Source organism: Ambystoma mexicanum, chromosome 11, assembly GCF_040938575.1.
Source record: "Ambystoma mexicanum isolate Mex_15411 chromosome 11, UKY_AmexF1_1, whole genome shotgun sequence".
NCBI classification, from domain to species: domain Eukaryota; kingdom Metazoa; phylum Chordata; class Amphibia; order Caudata; family Ambystomatidae; genus Ambystoma; species Ambystoma mexicanum.
This window is the reverse complement of record NC_090934.1, coordinates 100,803,839-100,828,831: the sequence shown is the minus strand read 5'-3', so window position 1 is coordinate 100,828,831 and position 24,993 is coordinate 100,803,839. Positions and strand designations below refer to the sequence as shown.

At 45.5% G+C, this 24,993-nt stretch overlaps 1 protein-coding gene across 2 annotated transcripts in view; it reads left to right on the top strand.

Annotated features, from left to right (window-relative positions):
• The window catches only part of OSCP1 (organic solute carrier partner 1), a 185,467-nt gene that overhangs the window by 44,501 nt on the left and 115,973 nt on the right, over nt 1-24,993 (top strand). For both annotated transcript variants that reach the window (XM_069622633.1, XM_069622632.1), the window contains one exon: nt 24,434-24,562. In XM_069622633.1, coding sequence (XP_069478734.1) covers nt 24,434-24,562 — 129 coding nt within the window. The remainder of the gene's footprint in view (nt 1-24,433; nt 24,563-24,993) is intronic.

The window sequence follows — 24,993 nt, the reverse complement described above, 5'->3', positions numbered from 1 at the left end:
CCCTCAATAATATGAATGAAGATAGAGGGACTTTACTGGCGGAGAGTTCTGAACCTACCAAAATTGACCCCAATGGCTTCAATATGGAGAGAACTGTCTTTGACGTCACTCCAGGTTGTAATCGAACGAAACAGCCTGATGTTGGATAGAAAAATATTCCTCCCCACTCGACTGAAAATATTGGCCATCATCAGTAGTGAAATCAAGGGAGGAGTTAACCAAATGCTAAAGAAGTGGCAATTGAAAAACCAAGAGTTACTTAATTAAATTTCCAACACAGAATTATTATTACAGGAGAACCCTAACAAGGATAAAAAGAAAATGGAAGAATGGGACTGGATCAAGACCCTTGATAAAGCATCCAACAACAAACTGACAATCAACTTACCGACCAACATAAAAAGGGTAAACCAACTTCTGGAATACATGAAAAAGTTCCCGAACAAAGTGCTACGAAATACCTTTCTGAGAGCTCGCTTAAACCTCTTAGCAACAAATGAAATCTTGGCCGTAAGAGGCTTGTTTGCTTCAAACAAGTGTCGACACTGTGAAGAGGGAGTTGAGAAAGAAACAGCGAGACACCTGTTATTATTCTGTTCAGGCACTAAAAAATGAAGGTCCACTTATTTGAACCATCACTTTTCAAAGATGGAAACATATGAGGAAGAAGATTGGTGGATACGCTTGATGACTGGAGAAAAGACATCATGGGTGATCGCAGTGGCACTTGAACTCTACAAGACCATGGCCTGTGGAAGAAACAGAAATAACATACAAAAACAAGTGAATAGGGAACACATGAAAGAAAAATGAGAGGATCGTAACAAACATAGAAGTACTGGACAAAGTAGAAGCACAGACAGTCCTCAATTCCCTCATGAAATCTAATATGAACAATTAACTTTGAGAGATAAAAACAAGAGAACCTGAATGCCTCCTAATGAAAATTAATATGAATAACTAAGTTTGCGAGACAAAAATATGAGGATTTGAATGCCCTAAACCATTGAAAACGAAATGGAGGACGTTGCCGCTAAGACTTGAGAATACTTAGTATGTTGAACTTAAAAACTGGAACCTTATAAACATTGTTTTTCAATTAAATCACATAATAAAAAAATAAAATAAATAAAGGTTTATGCCAACAATCATCCCACCTGTGTCTCATTCTCCTCTTTCTGCATCCTTACAAAGTCAAAGAAAGTTCCCGACGCCTACTCGTATCCCCTGTGACGGATCGAGGGAATTTGTCCATTCTCCCCTAGGGTGGTGAGCCCGCCCTATGGGTCGAGGCATGTGGGACCTCACTGGGATAGACTCCCCCCTTAAGTGACAAGGACTCCCGTTCCTCTGAAGAACTAAAGCTGTACACACCATGCCTTGCATGGGATGCTATAAAATACCAGACACTTTTAAACTACAAGAGTGAGATGAAGAAGCACGTAATGTCATTATCACATACAAAAAGAACATGTTCCTTTAAATCGAAGTATCTAATCCACTGGGACTTGATGAGCAACAGATGGGGAAAGGAATGCATGCGCAGGCAATTGAAGGCCCCGAGCATGCCGGTCTGATAGCACAGTGAGTAGAGTGCTCGCTTTGACATCCGTGCAGAGCCTGCTGACGCAGGTTCGAATCCCGACAGGGCCAAACTCAGCCTTTCATCCTTCCGAGGTCGATAAATGAGTACCACACACCGTGGGTAATAATAAGCAGCGCTCAGATACCTGAGGGTTTGTAGCGCTATATAAATGCTAAATTATTATTATTATACATGGAGAAGGCAGAGTAGGCGTGAGCAGGCATGAGTCGGGATACCTGTGAGTTTCAAACTCGTGCAATATTGAACAGGAGGACACCTGAACCACAGCGAATCCCCACCGTGAGAAACCGAAATGCCAGGAGTACAGAGGAAGGTGGTGGCGAGAGCACGAAAGATCTGTGATGGACAGCCGGTCCACAAACCATACCGCTGATACCACCGCAAACATACAGCAGCAAAGTGTCGGTCACTCAGCAGATCACAGAAGAGTGAAGCTCCCCAAGAATCAAGACTCCCAAAGACCTTCTCCTTCGCAGTCGAAGGTAAACGGGAGAACGGGAATAACGAGAGGTTCGAAGGGAATTAATATACCGGGCAAGCAACCCCTCCTAGTAGAAGGCATGAGGCAAAGTTACATATGAAACTGATGAAAGACTTACTGAAAATCTAAATACTGAGAGAATAGAACAGTGTATATCAATACCATGGAAAAGAGGAAAGAAACATCTTATTTTGTGCAGGAAGAACCTAACATAACAGAGAACATTATGAGCCAGCGTTCAGAGGAACTATTCAGTTGAATAAAGTTCTAAATCAAGTAGACCAGTACAAGCTGAACTATAATTTCCCAGTAGGGAAAGCCTACCAGAGAAATAGTATTTTCCAAAGATATGCTGGAATCAGCTACCAGGAATCGAGATCTTATAAAAGATCCCCTAAAGGGATTTACAAAGAGGAGGAAAAAGCTAGGTCAATTTTGAAGTTACAGAGACTGATCCAAGAAATCACAAGAGACTATTTGAGGATTATGTATTAATAAAGAATCCTACAGACTGGTACCCGAAGTACCCTCAGACCCTCTGTAGAAGGGAGTCCTGACCTAAGTTAGTTTTCATAGTGGTAGGGTCAGTTAGGTTTGTTTTGGACAGCAGACGTTTTCCTTCAGAGATTCATGAATGACTGATGAGCAGCTTAGTCTGTTACATAAGCAGGGACCACCCATAGTAATAGGGGAATGTTGGGCCTTATCATTTTATTTTAATACAATCTTGTGAAGCATGTCCCCAAAAACACAAAAAAACAGAATGGTTTCCTTATAGGTTTGTCCTCTACTAATAAGTAGTGTATTGTACTAGTATTGTATTATTATATCATTGTAAAGAGTATTGCTTTAGTAGTAGAATTATTGGTTCTGTCAACTGGGGTTGTGCTCTAGTTGTCTTTGGCCCTTGTTTAGCTATCTTTAATGCACACTTTTAGGATCCCAGGTTGTGCACACTAATCTCAGCGTTGCCATTCATGGTTCTTGACATTGCGTGCTGACTGCAATACTGGGAGGGGAAGGGGAAGAAGGCTCTGAGGAGGAAGAGGAGTTGTATTTCTTCCCACAGGAGGAGACTTGTATGATGATGAATGAGGCAGGGAATCTTTTGCTTTTGGTGGGGGAGAGAGAGGCATTGGAGAAGCCTCAGGAGTGGGAGGTCAAGACGGGGCAATCAAAGGAGGCCCCAATAGCGACAATTAGCACAGAGGCAGGGCCTTATGTGGACATCTCAATAAAGCCTGGGGAGCAGCAGAATGGCATGTTCCTCAGGTGGAAGGAGCGGGTGAGCCCAATGGGGAATGGGGCATTCCCGGAATTACTTTACCACCGAACTCGTGATCCGGCGCTATTAGCGCCGGGGAGTTCGACGGTAGGGCTATTACCGCCGGCGGTAATACCGCCGGCGGTAACGCCCAAGTCGTGATCAGGCCCATAGTGTGGAATCAAGGTAGAAACCTAGTGTTTTTACCTCGGTTACCACCTTGATTATATTGCCATCTATTTTAAAGGCAGAATAACAGGGGCTACGTTTTTTGAGGTTAGAGTCGGAACCCAGGATCAGTATCTCTGTTTTGTCGTCATTCAGGCAGAGGCCGTGAGAGGCCATCCATGCCTGAATGAGGAGGTAAATCTTGTTTACTACAGCTGTGTCTTCGACAAAGTTTTCAGATAGTGGTATGAGGATCTGCGTTTCGTCCGCCTAATTAGTATAGGTTACCCCCAGTCTGTCAAGTTTGTCGAAGAGTCGCTTAGTGACGATGTTGTACATTGTGGGGGAGACACATGAACCTTGTGGGACACCACAGGTGATTTGTATTGGGTCCGCTGAAGCTAAGGGGGAGAACACTCTCATTGTACGGTTGGCTAGGAAGGATTGTACCCAGTTAGTGTTTTGGTAATTCGATTGGGATGGACCTAACAGGTAAGTCATACATCAGTGTTTTTTTTTTATTGTAGACTACTTGAGAAATCAAGACAGTAATCCCAAAACATATCCTGGTACCAATAAAGATAGCAGAAAAGGAATACAAAAGATATATGAAGAATTTAAAGAATCCAGTTTTGTTTATTGAATTAAATGTGTGCAAATAGGAAGGGGCTTTAATGAGTCACACCCCATTTAAATGATGTCCACATTCCTTCGTCCATTAATCATTTTTTCGTCTTTTGCATCAACATATATAATACTTCCTCTTAGCAGCAAAAAAAGCCGTGTTGATGTTCCCAGGGCACAAGATTTTCATTGCCCCCGATTTTTGTAAAGATACTGTAGCCAATAGTAAAAGGTTTCTAGAATGTCAACCTGCTCTTCGAAGTTGTGACCACTTAATTCTGGGGTTGCAAAGAATGTCTTGACCCAAATGCCAAATATCTCACATCTCTTCATTCTGTCATGTCTCCCATGCACTTTTTTGATGTGAATGACACCTGGCGTAGTAGGATAGTTGTCTCTGTCTTCCCTCTGTTTCCCCATCCCTTGCCTCGTCGCGCCTTGAAACACTTGTGTATAGGCGCGTTATAAATGCCATATCATATCATTCAATTCAGAGCAAATGGATGCTTAAAAGCGCAGATCGTGAACGGCCACCAGTGGGCGCGGGGAGGTGGAAGTCTCCATAACGATCTCCTCCCAAAAGGGCCTCTTAGTGGACTGAGCCCCCCTGCCCAGCAGAGGCCGCCACCAAAGGAGGCTGAACGCCCCCTACCCCCCACGGGATATGTGAACATTTGCTGCACCCCCCCCGCCCCCCCCGTCCAATCCCCGGTGGGAGCCGACTCGCTGGGTCCCCAGTGCCGTGACGAGGTGGAGCCCCGGAGGGTGTCACGGACCACGGAGGTGCCTTAGAAGAGAGGAGCGTGGGCCCGGCCCAGTGAGGCTTGGGTTCGAGCTGGCAGCCCCCCACTGAGCATGCTGCAGCAATCCAGGCCGCCCACACAGCAGGACACAAGGAGCGTGGTGCGCTCTGGCGGGGGGAATGCCGGGGACACTGGCAATTGTGTAGGGACTGTTTGCGGGCATCGGACCACCCCCCTCTGAGGGTGGGGGAGTGTGGAAAGAGCACTGGCGGTGGGATTGCGGCAAGAGGTGGAGACGCAGCGCTGGGAACGCCAGGTACGTGTCCATCACAGTAAGAGTACAGTGAGCCACCCCCGGGGTGGCGGCTGCCCCTCCCCCCCCCCCACCCTCCCAGGGGGAGGACAGGTGCGCCCCAGTGAGAAGAGGGACGGACCAGCGGACCTAACAGCGGCAGAGGAGGTGGAGAAAGGGTCCACCCAGTGCCTCCAGAGGCCCAGGAGTGAGGTGTGGGCCCCCGGGTTCATACAGAGGCGTGTGCCCACCTCACTCCAGCCCGAGACAGGAAGAAGACCTGCAGTGCACTGCATGCCCCATTCATAGGAGCCTGGAAGGGTGCAGGGGGGCACCTGGGATCCCTGAAACCTGGAGCCCCGCACAGCAACAGGAGGGGGATACATGTCGGACACTCGGGAGGAGAGGCAGTGTGTGGGACCCCCCCCCCCCCCGGTTAGCACACATGCGGCCCTAACAGTCCCGGCAACACATTACCTGGTGCAGGTCCCGGTGCTGAAAGAGGATGTGGAGGCAATTTGGAGCCCTGGCAGCATACCTTGACATACAGCAAGGCGATCCTGCGACACCTGAAGGTCGAGAGGATGGGGCCTGCAAACCCTTGAGTCCCCAGAAGAGCAGGGGTGAACTACCTCCCCACGGAAGTCACTGCTAAATTGCACACATACAGCTCAGGAAAACTTAAGCGGGTGGGGGGGGGATACGTGGCCACTGAGGTAGCCCTACCAGGGCTGGGAGTGTAGGAGTGCACTCCACCAGATACAAGCAAAAAAGGTGGATGTAACCCCCGCCGCCAGCCAAGAGACAAGGGTGCACTTGGGGGTGAGGGGGTGGTTGGCTGCTACAGCTGCTGCCCCTCCTTACTGTGGACTTAATTTGTTCTACCTGCTGCATGGCCCAGCCCCCCCTCAACCGGACCCTATCGGGTAGAAGAGACACCACCGGTGCTGGGAGTAAGGAGAGAAGCGAGAGGTGCCCATTGAGATAGGGGCCGTCGCGCCCAGTACCGGGAGGTGCGGCCTTAGGAGCACGGGCCCGCAAAAGGAGTGGGGGAATATCTAGGGCCCCCCCCCCCCCGGGGGAACTGAAGTACACCCTGCGGGTGAGTCCCATCCCCAGTAGGAGGAGAGAGTCGAACTGGGGAACTATCTGACAGCAACCGAGTGGGAAGTGGTGACCACCCACCGGGGTCACCAGAAAGGAGGAGCAGGACTTTCAGATTGTGGACAGAGGTGTGGGCCCCCTGGGACAGTGCATGGGTTTGTGCCCGCCTCCCTCCGACCACAGATGGCCGGGTCCATTGGAGCACCCCCAAGGGTGCCCCAACGCATGTGGAGGGGTGGCACAGAGGGACACCATTAGGTCTGGTGGGCGTGACAAGATAGGGCTGAGATCGCATAGGCCATCCTGCTAATCCCAAGGCACGGGAGAGGAGAGGAGAGGAGCTGAGGTGCATGGACGTAAGGCAGAAATTGGCCCCCTTCAAGTATACCCCACGTGCTCTGGAGAGGACAATGCCCGATCCGGGCCAAGGGGCGGCGATGGGAGAAGACGCGGGCGCCACCAAAAATGATGTGGCAGCCCACCTGGAAGAGATGCGAAGCATGAGGAGGGACATTGGGGGGCGAGTGGACAAGATTACCAACAGAATTGACAAGATGGAGGAAAGGCTGGTAGAGGTTGAACATAACCAGTCCTCCCATAACATGTTACAGACCCAGATTGATGTGCGCCTCTCAGAGGTAAAGAGGGAGGAGGAAAACCTCCTAAAAGTGGATGACCTAGAGAATCACGAACGACGTCACAACCATTGTTTATTCCGGGTTCCTGAGAAAGAAGGGGAGACCGAGAAAGACCTGCGCAGTGCCCTCTTCGCCATCACCAAACTGATCTTTGACAATGATGCTATCGACGAGATCAAGATAGACCGGATATACAGGCTAATGTCCCCAGATCAGTCCTGCTCCACTTCTACAACTACAGTGGTAGACTCCAAATCCTGGAACAGGCAAAGAAGGGCTCCGCGATGTACGGCTCGGCAAAGGAGACCGTTTTCCAGGACCTCACCCTCTCTAAGAGAAGGATCTGCACCCCCTCACTAGGTGGCTGACTGAGAAGGGAATCGTGGGGCGTCCCCTTCTCCCTATCCTTCGAAGCAGAGGGGTGTAGGCACAGACTCACCTCGGAGCAGGAGATTAAGAGGGCTATGGGCGACTTGATGGGAGAATGAGAGGGAGAGACACCCACCACCACAAGGGAAGGGAGGACGGACGGGGGGGATTGGGAAACACCAGGCGCAAGGCGGAGGTGAATTAGAGGTGCGAGGAAGTTCAGGAAGCTGATCACTCCTCGACGGAGGGGACTTGAGGCGCATATGTTGGCGGTTCACCGGGGGTTTGGCGTGTAATCAATGGGGAGTGCTCCACTGAACCAGGACCTCGGGGCACGGGCAACATTTCCTTTCCCCGCCCGAGCGACGGGCCATCAGATGCTAAGTCTTCAATTTCTGAGGGGGTGGTTGGGCTCAAGGTTCGGTCGGATGGGGACGGGGAGGAGTGGGCAACGAGAGGGACCATTAAGGGGGTGAAGAAGGCAGATTTGTGAAACTAGGGGGGGGGGGCTCAAGAATATGAGGTGTGAGAAGAAGAGGTCCTTTCTGGGAGGGGGACCTCACAGGTGGTTTGGTTTTCACCAGATGATGCCAACAGGGTGGAGCTGGGTGCCAGAGGTGGGATGGGAGGCGGGGGGGGGGTTAGGGACACAGGGGGTGGGGGAGTGGGGAAGTGGGAAGTTAATTGGTACTGGGTGTTCCAGCAGTAGAGCTTTGTTTGTGTAGGGTTCAGGCAGACAGGTTAAAGGCTAAGAGGAGTGCAGGCCATCCTCGGATAGGGATAACGTGAGCATTTCAGTGGGAAATAGACCAGGGGATGGTTGCCTACGGATCGGCGCCCTGAATGTGAAAGGTCTGAACTCTCCAACCAAACGATCAATGGTGGAAAGGGAATTCCGGAGGTCAGAATTAGATGTTATTTTTCTCCAGGAACCCAGGTACTCCAAGGGACAGGAAAGAAGGGTCCACTGTGGTCACATCGGCCAATAGTTTTGGGGCACCGGCCCTCTAAGAAGGGCAAGGGTTGTCAAATTAGTACAGAAGGGGTTGAGGTTGGAGGTCACCAAGGTCTGGTCTGACATAAATGGGAGCGCCCTGTTGGTCTCAGGGGATATCAGGAAGACGCGGTTCACGTTTGCCACCATGTACGCACCCAACCAGGGACAGTTACGGTTTCTGACAGACACAATGGATACATTTGTGATAGAGAGTTTGGGGCATTTAATTACTGGGGGGGACCTCAATACGTGGACTGTTCCAGCCATTGATAGGGAGTGCCATGGAGGGATGCCAAGGGAGATGCCAGGCCCCGGGCACCGCGAGTTCCACGACTCGATGGGGCAGTGGGGGCTGAGGGACATATGGCGCCACCAGCATCCGGGGATAAGGGGCTACACATTTTATTCCCCACCCCATGGGACTTACACGAGGATCGATTACTTGTAGATCTCGCAATATATCTGGGAGGAGGCTCGGGGCTCAGAGATCATCCCGATCTCGTGGTCCGACCATGATATGGTTACGGTGGATATACAGTGGGCAGGTATCTCTCCCAAAAGATCAAAATGGAGGTGCAATGACTCGCTCTGGAAGAACCCTGTGTTTTTTTCAGATATGAACAAGGAAATAGTGGAATGTTTTAAGGTCAACTATGACTGGGAGGTAGACGTGCATACCGTTTGGGAGGCGGGTAAGGCTATGTAGAGAGGGATTCTGATTCGGGTGGGGGCCCGTAGGAAGAGGAAACGGGCAGTAGTCTAGAAGAGATTGAGGGAGGAGATAAGACACTTGGATGCGCAGGCCCATGGCCCTTCCAGGAATCGGTAGGAGTACGTACAGGAGGCAAGGGTTAAGAGGGAGGAATTGAGACTCTTGGAGGAAGGGAAAGCCATCTGCAGCCTCCTCTTCCTGAAACAAAAGTTTTATGAAAAAGGTGATCAAGCAGACTCCCTGCTGGCCGTGAGGCTAAGAGAACAGCGAGCAGACAAGTGGGTGGTGGAAATAGGATGGAAGGATGGGGTGGCCGAAACTGGGGAGGGAATCCCGGAAGCCTTTGCAGCCTATTACGAGAAATGATATGCTTTGGAGGTTTCCCCCGAGGCACAGGATAGTGGCACCTGTTTGGAGGCCATTGACCTGCCTAAGCTCTCTGAGGAGGAATCCTCTGTGCTGAAAGCCCCCATAACGGAGGAAGAAGACAAAAAGGCGGTGGCAAGGTTGCTGGCAGGGAAGGCACCGGTTGAATACGGCTTCACTGGCGGGTTCTACAAAGCATTTCTCCCTGCCCTACTCCCTCCTATGATGAAGATGTTAAACAGTTTTTTAGACACAGGCAGGGTGCCAAAATCTTTCTCCTGCGCACTGATCAGTGATCCCCAAGGAGGGTAGAGACCACCGGAACTGTAATGCATATCGGCCAATTTCTCTCCTCAACATGGATGCCAAGTTATACACAAGGGTCATAGCTACACATCTGGAGGGGTATATGCTGAGTCTGGTTCACTCAGATCAAGTGGGGTTTATTATGGGGCGACAGGAGGCAGATACAATGAGGAAGACATTGCATCTTATGCATGCATTGCAAGGCTCTGGTGGAGGGGGGGCCCGTCCCTTCTTTCAATAGATGCGGAGAAGGCCTTTGATCGGGTGGAGTGGGGTTTTCTCAGGGCTGTTTTATTGAAATTTAGAATTGAGGAACTACTACTCCGTGGGGTCCTAGCAGTGTACGCAGCCCGTATGGCATCGGTTATGCTGAATGGGGGGGGTTACTTGAGGTGGTTTGCGCTTGGAATGGGAACCAGGCAAGGACGCCCACTCTCCCCAACACTTTACGCTTGGTCCATAGAACCACTCGCCCAGCGGATCAGGGTTGACCCAGCAGTGCGGGACATTAAATTGGGAGGCGTGGAATATAAGGTTGCATTATATGTAGACAGTATGTTGCTTCATTTGAGAGACCCTCTGGCGGCCCTCCAGCTGATGGAGCATTACGGTATGTTGGCCGGATTGAAGATTAATAGGGAGAAGTCTATACTCTTTCCCCTGGACAGAGGGAGGGATGGGGAGGCTGAGAGGTTCACCCTGCTCGGTCTGGAGGTTGAGGTGACCTCGAAGTACTTAGGGGTTAACCTTGAAAGGGACTTGGAGAGCTTGTTTGACGCTAACTTCCCCCCACTACAGCAGAAAATACATGCAGATATGGGGAATGGGAGAGGTTAACGATCTCCTGGTTGGGTCGCCTGAACACGCTGAAAATGGTGGTCCTCCTGTGGGTGCTATATTTATTTCAAATGTTACCATTATGCATACCGGAGGGGTTCTTTCGGAAAGGTTCAAGGGGTGCTACATAGGTTCCTCTATCAGGGAAAGAAAGCGAGAATCCCCAGGTCCACCCTAATGCTTCCAACAGAGAAAGGAGGGGTTGGCCTCCCGGATGTGCGTCTTTACTTCAAGCCAACCCAGCTCAGAGTCTTGATCCCCCACCTGAGGTCCCATAGAGACCAACAATGGGTGGCAATGGATAATTTCCACCTGAGCCCGGCCACGGTTGGGGAATGGCTGTGGGTGCCTTGGGACAAACTACCAAGAAGAATGCGTGACCACCCCATCCTGGGAACTATATGGAAAAATAATCATGTAAAATATTTGGGATTGCAGTTTACAAAAGGATATTACATCCACTATTCAAATTAACATGAACATTTTTCAAAACAGTCTTGATGATCATACTGAGAAAAGGTCTCCATTATTCCTTTCCTGGTGGGGTAGACTTGATTTTATCAAAGTGATGCTTCTTCCGCTGGAATTATTTCCATTCAACGATATTACCTCTTCCATTTCCTAAATCTTTCTTTCCTAAAATTTATTCCATTTCTTGAATTGTGGTATGCAATGGAAAATAACTTGTATTTCACTCCAACATATCAAGTTAACTCAGAATCAAAGAGGTGTTAGTTTTTCAGAGTTTTGTAATTCTTTTCAGGCATTTGCACTCATCTTTTCTGTTCTTTTAAGAGTCTTAATATGTGGAAAATGGTAACTCCCTCTGCTGGTGGCTGCTTGCTGATAATACATATGATTTGCTGGCCTCACTACCAAGCGTACCCATCTATTACATTTTCAGGAAAAGTTTGAAATTCGCTAGTCAAATCTATCTTTAAGAATGATTCCATCGACTCCCAGCTACAGTGAATTCAATGATTTGGTGCAACAGAAACTGCTTGGGTGGCTGTCCTGTGTTTTATTTTTTTAACATACATGGAATGATTGTAGTGTTTTTCTACTTAAGCATACACACAATCATTCTATTGTTTCCTTTTCATCGTTGGTTTCGAAATCTGGTTTGAATAATTCGTATTTTCACTGTTATCCCAAATATTACAACCTGTTTTTGAGTTCACCTAAGTATTTACATTTCAGTGAACAACTCAACCGATACAAAGCATAATCATTGCACAAAATTCTGAACCATTCATCTGATACTTTGGGAGAAAATATGACTCAAAACATTTATAAAATCTGTTGCAGATACTTTGTTCCAAACATGCACAGTCTTCTTTACATGACACAAATTATCTACACTTCTTACTCCATTTGACAATTTTTGTTGACCATGTCATTAACTTAAATAGTGATTGCTCATTATGTGTCTCTCCAGATGTTTTGGACCACTACCCCCATGTTCCTTCACCATTGCCTATGCTTAGTAGGGGTCATGTGAGTTGAAGTCTAAAATATCTGTAGGGTTACATGATGAGTAACCAAAATCTAATGCATCCCTTAAACATAGGTTATTCGAATGTAAAGATGTACAGTTAGTTTGAGTAAGGATTTGGTCCACACGTGAAAATATGTTTGGGTTCTCTGCTTCTTTGTTATCCAATATTTGTCTTGCATCCTTAAGTGATTGTAGCATTAGGCATGCTGATTTACCTAAATTGTTTAACTTGAGGATTGTTATTGCCCTTTAAATAATTACTCTAACTGGAAACATTTTGGAGACATTTCCATTCAAGCATGGTGGAACTAAATGTGCGCTATTCCTAGATTTGAAAAATGTTGTTTGAGGTCACCTTTTGAATTTCAAAAATATGAAAAAGTGGCTACTGCTTGTGAACGGTTTATAGGGCTTAAGTACAGTGTTTCCACATAATCATCTTGTCAATTATACACAAGTTTGTAAACTGAAATACAATTGGTAAGTTTCCCAGGAACCCACCAAGTTCTGTCTGAGAACAATCGCGATTCAGAGATTCATTTAAACATGGCCTTGCGCCCCTTCCTTTGATGATCAGTAACGGGCAAATCCATCAACGTAACAAACATTTTTAAAAAATACAAAATCAATTATAATATAGAAATATGAATACATTCATCTATGTACATAAATAACTTAAGTAAACATACAAATACCACTAATTAAATTAGGAAAGGACTAATTGTGACAATGTGAAAATCTACTCGGCTAGTTTTGACAGAGCGCCTCCTTAAATAAGGCCATATCTTCATCTCAATAAAATGAATGCAATAAATCTTACAACTACAAAAATAAGTATATTTTATATTCAGTAATGGTTTTTTAATATTCAGTACATGGCTGATGTTTGTTCCAACACGGAGTCCCCCCAGTGAAATATTTTTGAATTAGAATGTTGGCACTTTTCGCATGAAATACATTTAGATACATTTTTTCGAGCAAAAAAAAAGGTAGTAGAGGATTTGGAAGAAAGTGTCACTACAACTAGGCCTAAATCAGTGTTTGTCACCGCCACCTCTGTTTATGAAGACATTATTACATTTTTAGAGTCTTTTTAAAATCATTTTCCAAAATATTCAATACATTTAAAAGGTGCTCCTTTCTAAAGAGGAGAGGGAAGCTTTGAGAGTGTTGTAGAATTATGGAAATATTTTACTTGAGTGTGCCGACAAGGGTCAAGTGATTGTGGCTTGGGATGTGGATACATTTGGCATTGAAGTTTGGAGGTTTTTGGAAAAGTTAGAACATTATAGAATATTACATGCGGATCCAACTAATGCAATAGCAAAGTTAATTGAAGATATTACGATGGAAGATGTGTAGGTTTTTTTAGTACACATTCAGCTAATTTCTGCATGTTCCTAAACAACCATGATTTGGTCTTTTTTTTTTTTTAAGTATACATTGTGCATCAGACTTCTTCTCATTTATTATGATATGATTGGTTATTTATAACGCTCTTAATACCCAGAGGTTTCTAAGCATAGACCCAGGGATCGAACCTGTCGTGCTCCGTGTCGTCTTGCTTCCAAGGCGAGCATGTTGCACCTAAGCTATCTCCCTGAGACGATAATTGCACCTCATCACTTTATTGAATTTTAGCAGCTAGATTTGTTTTGTTTTTTAAAACATTGTGCTAGATAGACTTTTTAAAAGTATTCATTCTCTTTGGTACCTATTGCATTTACTGTATTGAACGCTGTTGTGTTAGGAGCCGACATTCTTGTGAAATAGTGTGTTTTTCACCTTCCATGCATCAGAAGTACAAATCCCAACAGTTTTTTTAGTCTGATTGCGTTATATTAACTTCTTTAAGGCGCTTCAGTGCTAAGCAAGTCTGTGCCATACGTGGTAACGCAGACTTGATCGAGGCTACTGTGCTGCTTGGAGTACACTTCCGACAGTAGTAAGTTTGCCACTGCCTGCAATCTATTTGGCAATACTAAATATATTATGGGTTCCTACCCAGACCTTATACTACTTCTGTAGAAACTAGCACGTGCGGCAGTCGTTAAGAAACATATTAGGCTGCGGTCCGTGTGCACATAGCCTGATTTTAGGGATAGCCGTAATACATAATGCAGATACAGAGTATGTTACAACTAAACCGCCTAATGATGCCACTGTGTTGTCAACCTCTATTAATATGGGGAGATTGGTACAATGGATCAGCTGGATGAGGTCAGTGGGGCTGTTCAAGCTAATATGAACTAATTAGATCCTCAGTTGTGGCATGTGGCCATTAAGACCTCACAAAAGGTGAATATTGATAATACTATGCATATAGCAGTGTCATCTGAGCTCACTACTCGTTCTTTTACTCTTAATGATATTGGCAAAAATCTACTGATCGAAGACATTAAATATGTAGGAAAGCCCATTTCCCCTATCACAGACAGTTGTGTCGTGGGAGAGCAAGTTCTTCAAGTATTGCTTTTGAATGCCCGCTCCCTAAGTAAACACAAAATAGATATCCACGACTATGTCCTTGATGACTGCATCAATATCGTGTGCATAACTGAAACCTTTGACAGAACCGTGACATTGGTAATGGGGAAGGCGTTGCTATTTTTGCAAAAAAAGCACTCTGCTTCTTGCTTCTTCTAATCATCCTCTATTTGTGCAGGGTGTGAAATTATTATATTTCTGAAAACGACCCCCTCTCCTAATAACTGTGTAAATATCATCCTGCTCCAACACCTACCAAATGAAACCGCTGGTTTTAATGAGGAAATAAATAGCCTCCTTGCCTCTTTGAATAGGCCGAATTGTTCCACTGTTTTGGGGGATTTCAATCGATGGCTGGGAACACCTCAGATAATGAAGCCATATTCTTGGAACAGTCTCTTAACAACATCGAGGTTACCATACACAATAAAGAACCTACCCACATCAAGGGAAATATTCTCGACTGAGTGGCATCCAGGAACATGCATATTAGCCCTATAAATACAGAGGGCCTCATTATAAGTATTGCGGAATGGATTAACGGGTGCCGCTAATGGTGGCGGACCCGTTAAACCCATTCCGCAATATTACGAGGATCCCTCGCAGGACCCGATGTGGACGTCTGGTTTTACCAGACGATTTTACTGGGTCCCGCGAGGGGACCAGGGAGATAACCGGACCGGTCGTAATCGGCCGGTTGTTAGCTCCTGCGCCCATTCCCATTGAGCCCTATGGAGGCTCAAATGGGAATGGGAATGGGGAAGGTCTGGGCCCGGGTTCCCTGAGGGAGGAATTACCGGGCCCTCCAAACACGGAATGGGCCGGTAATTCCCCATTCAGGGAACCCGGACACGGTTTTATTAAGGGCATGGCTATCTCCAAAGTCGTAATGAGGGCCAGAGCCTTGTTTTTTGTCAGACCACTACTGTTTATTTTCAGTTCACATTATCTTAAAAAGCAGTGCAGAAAATAAACATACTTAAACAAGTCACTAGTAGAAATCTGAACAAAGTTCATTCAGATGACTTGGTGGATTGGGTGCATAGGCTTATGAGTACTACCATAGATCTTGATCCCACACATGTTCTAGCCGCCTGCTATGGAAAATGTTTGACCGAATTGTTGGACCGAGTGGCGCCTATGAAATGAAATCAAAGATAGTTCGGTAAAGATTGAACAACCATAGCTAGTTCACATCTACTTTGACCACTCTTAAACCGGATGAAAAACGAGCGGAACACATTTGGGGAATAAAACAGAACAGAGGAAATTAGGACGGCCTGGAAATTCCTGGAAGAGACTTAGACTGGGGATACATGAAGCAAAGAAGAATTATTTTAAAGCACATATTGAGAATGACACCAAGAAACGTTTCAAACTTTTTTAGAAACTGGAGAAACCTCATACTCAACCCGAGTCTTTAGATCCTACAAAGGAAGACTGTGTTTAGGTCCAGCAGGCTTTCTCAGATAAAACCAAGTTGACTCATATGAACATTTCCAGCAATACTGTTCTGGACATGCCGTCCAAATTATCTGAGCTCCCTAGAAATCCACTGCAATCGATCTTTAATTTGAAACCCATCTCTGTGTCTGAGATGGAGAGCGTCCTCATAAAAATACACCCCATGACTTTTCCTAGAGATATAATTCCATCTAAATGTATTGTGGTTAATATTTACATGATTCTGCCCTTTTCTCTTGCGATTAACCATTGTGAACTTTCGCCACAATATTGTTCCAGACTGTGTAAAAAATGTTGTGGTAACAATTTGAGACCGATCACCAACATCCTTTTTTTATTAAAAATTGTGGATAAAATTGCCACGATGCAGTTTCAGGAGCACTTGGATATTCTGCACCCTAGGCAGTCAGGGTTTTGATCCAACTAGAGCACTGAGTGTGCATTGTTTGATCTTCAGACCCAGATTCTAGGTGTTTTGTGATGGGAGTAAGACTGGGCTGCTGATGTTACTCGCGCTATCAGCAGCTTTGGATCTTCTCAACCATGAAAGTCTCCTGAGAACTCTTTAAACTACAGGAGGCTGCTCTAGGAAAGCTGTTGAATGGATCTGTTCCTTTTTCACCAACAGAAAATCTAAAATCTGCTGGGGTCATGTTGCCTCTGACCCAGCACCGATTACTTGTGGAGTTCCAGAGGGCACGTACCTTTCACCAGCTCTTTTTAATGTCTATATTCGACCCCTCTGTGATCTACTCGAGAATATGGGAACTCATTTTACAACTATGCTGATGACACCCAGTTGCTGATTGAATTAAGGAATGATTACACCAGTGATGCTAACAAGATCGCAATAAGACCATACAATGCTGGATGTTAGCAAATAATGTCTGAACAGCGCAAAGACTGAGCTCCTGATTTTTGGGTACAAACAAGTGAGTGCTAAATTAGACCTCAAATATTCAAGTTTTCATTCGAGGACAATTGTATCAACGTGCTGGGCAGAGTTAAAACCCTTAGGGTCATCTTCGAGCCTTCTCTCAGTGCTGACGCCCAGGTTGACAGCACGTCAAAGTCACAATATCATCTGAGATACTGAGGTTAGTCAAACCTTACGTATCCTCGAAGAACTGTGAAACTCTGGTGAGGACAACTATTATGCCCAGACTGATTATTGCAATGCACTCCTGAGTGGTGCCAGCAAAAACTGCATTCGCAAACTGCAGACGTTACAGAACGATGCAGTTTGTATTGTTAAGAATGTGTCAAGAGAGCACATCCCTGCCTTTTGGAAGGAACTTAATTGGCTGCCTGTGACATCTAGAATTTGCTTCAAGATAAATACTCTTACACATAAATGTCTTTATGGGTCTGCCCCCTCCTAGCTTAAAGAGTCTTGTGCAACATCCTTCCGTTAGATCCACACGACATGTAACACCACACATCTAATTTGCCCTAGAGCAAAATGTGTGAGGGAGAGCGACCGCTCCTTCCCTGTCCAAGTGGCAACTGCTTGAAACAAACTATCAGCTAACTTGCATAAAGAAAGGAATCTGCTCACCTTTCGAAAACACCTCAAGACCTCTGTTTAATTCAAAGTTCTCCTCGATACTTTGTCCTGTTGTGATATGTCTTCAGTGTTTACGCGCGCCCTGATGCCTGCGGCTCCGGCACATATTAAATAGATAAATAAATTGGCTTGGGTCATATGATATGATTTATTTGTATAGCACCTATACACAGATGTTTCAAAGCACTTCAAGGCAGGGTTGGGAGCAAGAGAAAAATACAATAACATTCTACAAGGCCTTGAGACATTAAGAATGGGTAAATAGCTATCGTTCTAGGCCCAACGACATTTCAGATGGTGCAAGAGCATTGGCTAAAGTGAGGGGAGGGTGGAGAGAAGAGAAGGTACAATAAGGGAGAGGTAGTGAAAGACAGAGAGTGAATGGTGAGTAGATGCATCGCCAACGAAAATCGGTGACCAGGAGCAAACAAACAAATGGAATGAGCGCCACATGATTAAAAAGACCACCGAGAGCACACATGATCCAAGAGTCCAGCCTGAGCATGCCATGATTCAGCAGTCAATAATGAGCACATCATGATTCAGGAGTCCAGCATGAGCACGCCATGATTCAGCAGCAAATAATGAGCACATCATGATTCAGGAGTCCAGCATGAGCTCGCACGCCAAGGAGCGGTCGCTCTCCCTCACACATTTTGCTCTAGGGCAAATTAGGTGCATGGTGTCACATGACGTGTGGATCTAACGGAAGGATGTTGCAAAAATGAGCACACATGATTCAAGAGTCCAGCATTAGCACGCCATGATTCAGAAGTCCATAATGAACATGCAGGATTCGATTTATGCATATAGTGTCATAATGGTGATGGTACCTCCATAGCGTGACTTGGGAGCAAGGCAAGTTAGATAAGAGGGAGCATTGCAAGTGTAGCAGGCAGAAGAGGGGAAAGCTCGGATAGTTAGCAGTGCTGATGAGGTGCCCGGACAAGAGAGGCAACAGAAGGGCGGGAGAAGAGAGGTAGGAAGGGTCAGCAGTGAAGCTAGAAGAGGAAGAGGCCCAGGAGGAGGAGCACGGGACGCCATCCAGGCCGGACAGGAAACATAGATTATACCCAACACTGCTAACTGGTTTCCATCAAGAGTTAGCATATTTTTCTTCTCTGATTGTAAGTAATTCTATTACATGTATGTTTGTGGTCTGCGTCTTGTCTCCCATATTCTCCCTTGTGTGTGCTTATGTTCTTAATTGATCAAAATGTGTCAATCACAAGTACATAAATGTTTTTATACTATGAATTTGTTATTCTATAATAGATAACATATTTGCATGTATACATTCACTTCCATTGATCTTACATCTTTAGCGATTGAATCATCTGATATTTATAGTTCTGTATTGAAGAACAATTTACCATAACATGTATTACTTGTGTAAAAACGAAAATAGTCTTATCGATCGAGAGAGGGGTCATTATCACAGAATGTCCTACCCACTAGCTATGTCCTGAGGAGAAGCAGAGGAACATTCATAGTGGAAGACTCCCTATCCCAGGCAACACTGACCCCTCCCGAGGTCCGTAAGGCTATTAGCACACACTGGATTGGATTAGGAAAAAAAATAGTTCATTAGTAAACTAAAGTTCATAGCAAATTGTTAGTAAATTAAATGTGATTTTATTTTGCCGTATTTAAATGACAATTTAAAACGAAACTGGCACAGGTTTCATATGTGCATGCATTGGGTGCATTGTAAAAGTAAACGGTTTCTCTAATAGGAAGTGAATACCCTTCCTTATATTTTAACTTTCTCTTTGTTGCGTTAAATGGGATGTTGCAGTAAAATTAAGATCCTCCTAGTGAGAGCGTGGGGGTCATTACGAGTGAGGCGGTAAGGGGTTAACGGCGCCAGTAAAGGTGCTGGAGCCGTCAACCCCTTACCCGCCTCATTACGAGTCTGCTCGCGGGAACCCGCTAAGGACGCCTGGTTTTACCATGCGCCCTTAGCAGGGTCCCGCGAGCAGACCAGGGTGCTAACAACGGGCCCGTTATTGGCATCCTCCCCATTCCCATTGAGCCCTATGTGGCCTCGGATGGGAATGGGGATGGGTTCCTTGAATGAGGAATTACCGGGCCCTCCAAGGTCGGAATGGCCCGGTAATTCCTCATTCAAGGAACCCTGACCCGGTACCCATTAAGGGGGTAGCCATGCCGCTAATATCGGCATGGCTACCTCCTAACTCGTAATGACCCCCAGTGTCTTGTTGAAAGAAATATTGACTGGTAATTGCATTGTTGTTACCCTGTAAGCCATTGAAGTGAGAATGTTAAGAATGAGTTGTCTAGGGTGGCGAGTAGGCACTGCTGACTGTATGTAGCATTCAAAAAGCCCTTTGCTTTAGAAATACACACCAGTGGTTTGGTGTGATTTACTTGATTAAGAAGAACGTTTGTTTACACACAAAAGAACTTGAAAGAACTTGTTTGTTTACACACAAAATAAGTTGAAAGAACTTCATTGCTTAATCTGTTTTTACATCTGGATAACAATAGAAAAATGATAAAAACAGATTGACCCCTCTTGGGCATAAGGGTGTTGCGTCCACACCGATGGCCCATAAGCCTTGGTCTTTTCAGAATGAGGTCACTACTACTAGTTATGGACTGCACTACGAACATTCTGATTGGCTGAGAGGAGATCAATAATAAACTCCATGTGCTCATAAAATATATTAAACTAAAAAAGCAATTGCACAAAAGTCAGATGCTGTTTTTAAGCCATAATTTTAGTTTGAAAGGAATGGTTGCCTGTCCATTTGTATTGGTGCAAAGGTGAAGGAGAAAGTCTCCTAATTTTTAAGATTTGCTCTGTACATGTTAAGGTACTTGTTCTAAGCCCTCAAGCGCATATGGCTTTAGGAGTTAGCCTAGGCGATATATTAAATTGGTTGCTAATCTTGTTCTTATCGCTATAAAGGAACTGTTGCTCACTGTCTTCTTGCCACTGCAGTCACTGACATCCTGTCGGTGCACTTCTCATGCTTTTCCACCCTCTACTGTATCAAAGACAGGAGGCATAGAAGTTGGTGTGTGTGCGTGCGTGCGTGTGCGTGTGCGTGTGTCAGTCATTGACCAATAGCAGCGTGTCATTCAAGCACATTGTCCGCTTCCCCAGAGCAACTGGATTAATTAATAAAGTTCAGACTTTTTTTTCGAAATTCTTAATTATGTTTTGAACTAATTAAACAAATATATATGTTGCTTACTGTGCAATGTAAATATAATTGTCATAGGGCCAAATATATTGATAAATATCAAATGCAGTGAGAGAAATGATTGAAGGTTTAATGAGTTAGGTTGAAACATCCTTAATGCTGGCTATGCTACTAGAATTGTGACCTCACAACTGAGAAAGACTGGGGGTTTGTGACCTCACTGATCTTCCAGGAAGCCTCGTAGACCCATGATCATCTTCAATGGCACAGGGTTAACATGACTAGCAAGCAGTGAAAAGGCTGTCCACCTGGGGATGGGAAAAGGGGATTAAACTCAGAACCAACCAAGACTCTGCGTAAGCTCCATTGTAAGTTTACACAGCCCCTAAGTGTTACGACCCGCTCACTTTCCTAGAGCTGAATGCACTTCACGTCTTTTTAAATGTTCTGTCAATGTATTGGAGATGAAGATGATGGGTTTCTTTAATTGTTCATAGTGCTACACGCTAAGGCCTTCCAAGCACTTTGTCGATGGTGGTTTGTGCTTTTCTATAATAGTAGGGGTCTGAGATTCTTGGTGGAGGCGCTATTTTCATCTCATAGGCATGGTGTCCTGCTCCATGTGGATATATGTTTATTTATTGTGATGCGTACATTTTCTGCATGCAAGAAAGTAGAGTGCTGGTCAGTAAGACACTTGTACGGAAGCAGGGATTTAGTGTGGGTTTATTTTGGACAAAGCAAACATGGCTTCTCCAGGGTTCCCAAATCAACCGGACCAAAAGAAAATGCTCTCAGGTTCCAACAAAAGTAAATACCCTGGGCCCCCAAGAGTCATAACTATCCGGGGTGGCCTCCTGGCAAGCCTTGCAAGGGTTTCATCGCCCACAGTCTTGGGTGTTTACATTTCCTCTGCACTTTTGTCTGGGCATCCGATTGCTGTCGTTATCCTTTTTCACATTTTCAGTAGGGTCCTGTACCCGGGGTCACCTGTTACTGGTGTCAGATCTGGACAACAGCTGACGAGAGTCTGGAGGTCACCAGTTTTGGGCCCAGAGGCTTCCCACTGGTCTTAGGCTGGTTAGTGGGGCTGCAGGAAGGTGTTTCTGGTTTAGGGGATCTTTTATTGATGCCTGAGTCCCACTACTAGCTACTCTCCTCACTTCTCCTCAACAATCTCAGCACTTGGGGACCCTTCTTTGCACTATTCTAAGTTCATAAAGAGATCACCACATGCTTGTACCTTCTCCTTTCCACTACACTTTCCCACCGGGCATATAGTGAACCTGTGGTACCTTCCTCCTCTGTCTAGCCTTACCAGGCTATTCCTCCTCTCCACCTGTTCCACCAATATGTCTACTGTCTCTTCTTCCTAGTCTGTCACCATTTTCAGCTGTTAAAGAATTTCAGCTTCTGCCTCCTTTCTCTTTGCCCCATCTCTTATCTCACCATCTCTGATGTTTCTGCACCTCTCTCCCCTTTTTGTTTCCACCTCATCTCCATCACACCAAGTCACCTCCTCGCCTCTCCTTCAGTTTCCCCAACACCAACCTCCTCCTCCTCTCACCTCCACAATGCTTCTTTTTGGAACCTATACTCAGTGACAAATCTAGGGAATTCGTTCTTCGCCCCAAGGCCCACCTCCCACCCCGCCGGTGAGGCTGGGAGGTAAGTGTGCTCTGCAATACTGCCTAGGTGTAGTGGCAAAAGGGGGGCCTCACTGGGAGACTCCCCTTTAGGGGACAAGGACTCCTGTTCCTTTGAGGAACTCCGTCAGAATACACATACTATGGCCTGCATGGAATGTTTCAAAATGACAGAAAACATAATGTATCAGAACTGGGACGGAGAAACTCCTAACTGATATCGTTATAGTATGCAAAAGGATATATCCCTTTAATTCAGGACACCCCATTCACTGGGACGAGGGTGTTAAAAAATGTGAATCCACAGAAAGAGAAGAGAACGAAGAGAGAGAAGATCATATACACAAGCTGGGGGAAGGGGGGCCCATCCTGTATAACACCTGGAGACGCTGAGGACCAGGAGGCACGAAAGTTTCAAACTTGCTGGAAGGTTCAGAACGGAATGACAGACTTGCGACGGAAGTGCAGCACGGAACCAGACGGAAGGGGGGAATGCAGGAAGAGGTTGTGGCGGGACCACAGAGGGAAGGACGTAGGATATTAAAGACTGGCACTGGAAGTACCCTCAGGAGAAGGGAGTAATTTGACTGTCCTAAGTCAGTTCTCATAGCGATAGCGACAGAAAAGGGTAATTTTGGACAGAAGACCTATTCCTTTTGAACATTCATGAGTGACTGATGAGCACCTTAGCTAATAGCATAGGCAGGGACTACCCATAGCGATAGGAAAAGACAGGAATTATCCTTTTACTTTATTAAAGAACTGTATATCATGCCACTTAAGAGTATGTGTCCTTCTGACTCGCCACAGCTCCCTCTGGACTTCTTCCAACTTTCCGCACTTTTATAGCACCTCTCTGATCCTTTCTCAAATGTATAGGAAAGGATTTTAGTAAATCTGACTGGCTTATCTGAAATCCCAGGCACTCCCTTTGATTCGCCCTGTCTTCATACAGGTCAGTTAGTGGACATCTGGTAAGGGCACCATCTTGGATCTGTTATTGACCGGCTAATATGGATTCTAGGAGGCCTTTCCCGAATGCCTACAGTGCAATAGAATGTTATTTCCTACCTATGATGATTTTCCAAATTCTGAAAATGGTAAGGTTCATGTTGGTTATGGAAGAAAGTATTACAGATGCCCACAATTCCCAAACATCTCCTTCCAGCATGCCAAAGGTAAGCAAAAACAAAATGACTAAAGTAGGTAAATATTCATCATTTCTTACTCCTGGGTAATTGGGAGGGCCATCTTTTGAAAAAAGAAGAATCTACAGCCCTTTTCCAGCAAAATAGGTGAGCGCTTCCTTTTACCAGCAAGTGGCAACAAATCCTATATAACCTTTACGATAATTGGAACTTCTTTTGCTCTTTAACTCAAACATGTGTATGAAAAAAAGTTTGAACTTTGCTAAATGTCTGTATTTGCCAAAAGCATTTTTTTGGGTCTGAAAAAACTCGTTTTTCACCAACCTGGATGTGAATTAGAAAAAAGTTTGTTTTTGCAAAGGCGATACAAATATTTGAATCTGACTAACTTCCCCAACTGTAGCGTTTTAAATGATGCTGAATTTCGGGACATCTGTAGAAGTATTCATGGCCTGCAAAAGTGAACGTGGCTTTCCAGATGTGAGGAGTGTTTATGTGGTGTGGTGTGTTGTGTTCACTTGTCTTGTCTTAGTGAGGCTGCACGAGAGGTTGTTGGGCACAAGCAGAGTCTTTTCTGCGTTTTGATCTTTGTGTTGTTTTAATTAATAAGCGCTGCTGTAGTGTTCTGGTCCCCAAGCTGCTGTGTACTTTAGTATTGACCAACGATGCAAAGACGAGCTCCTTAGTAGGAAAGGCAGGGCAATCTGAGACACCTTCATCCAAAATAACACCCATTGGTTGACTTGCAAGGGGCAACATGAATGTAGTTTGCTTCTGTTTATGTCTCAACCCTCCCCCCTGCAGTGGACTGAGCCAAGCGATTTGAAGTGATGCATTCTATATGTGCCCTTTCAGCATGCTATTAGTACAAGAAGAGAAATCACTGTTCGTTATTGTGGAAGGAAATGTTTTCACTGTTGTCATTTCCTGTGTTTTCTTACAGGATGTTCAATTTCAGTGGTGAAGAAGTGAAGCGAGTAGGGTTCGTGAATGGTGGAAGCTATGCTAGTCCGATGAGAGAGGGCTCATATGATCTTTACGGTGACCGCGTCCTCAAACTGGGAACAAACATGTGAGCAATGGTCCATTAACCAGAGCAATGAGCTGCAATCTTTCTTTGCCAAGGAGATCTGCCCCTAGATTGGTTGCTCAGGATTCATTTGCTACCTACAAGGGCAGAAGCAACTGGATGACTGCAGAGGCAGGTGGGACTAAGCCGGAGGAACAATGCATATTCTTCACCAATCTCTTCCTGCAGTGGCTCTCAGGAAATGCAAACTTCCTTCTTTAAATTGATATATTTTAGATTTACTGTTGATTTGTATAGCACCAACTGCCATTCAGGTTTTGTAGTGCTCCAGGAATAAGGGTTGGTGGGTGGAGACAAAACAAGGAAGGCAACAATGAAAGGGTAATTGACAGGTCTTGATTCATTCAGATCAGAGGATGTTTGTAGGGAAGGGGCAGGTGGTAGTGCAGGAGCAATGCAAGGGCTGTCGCATA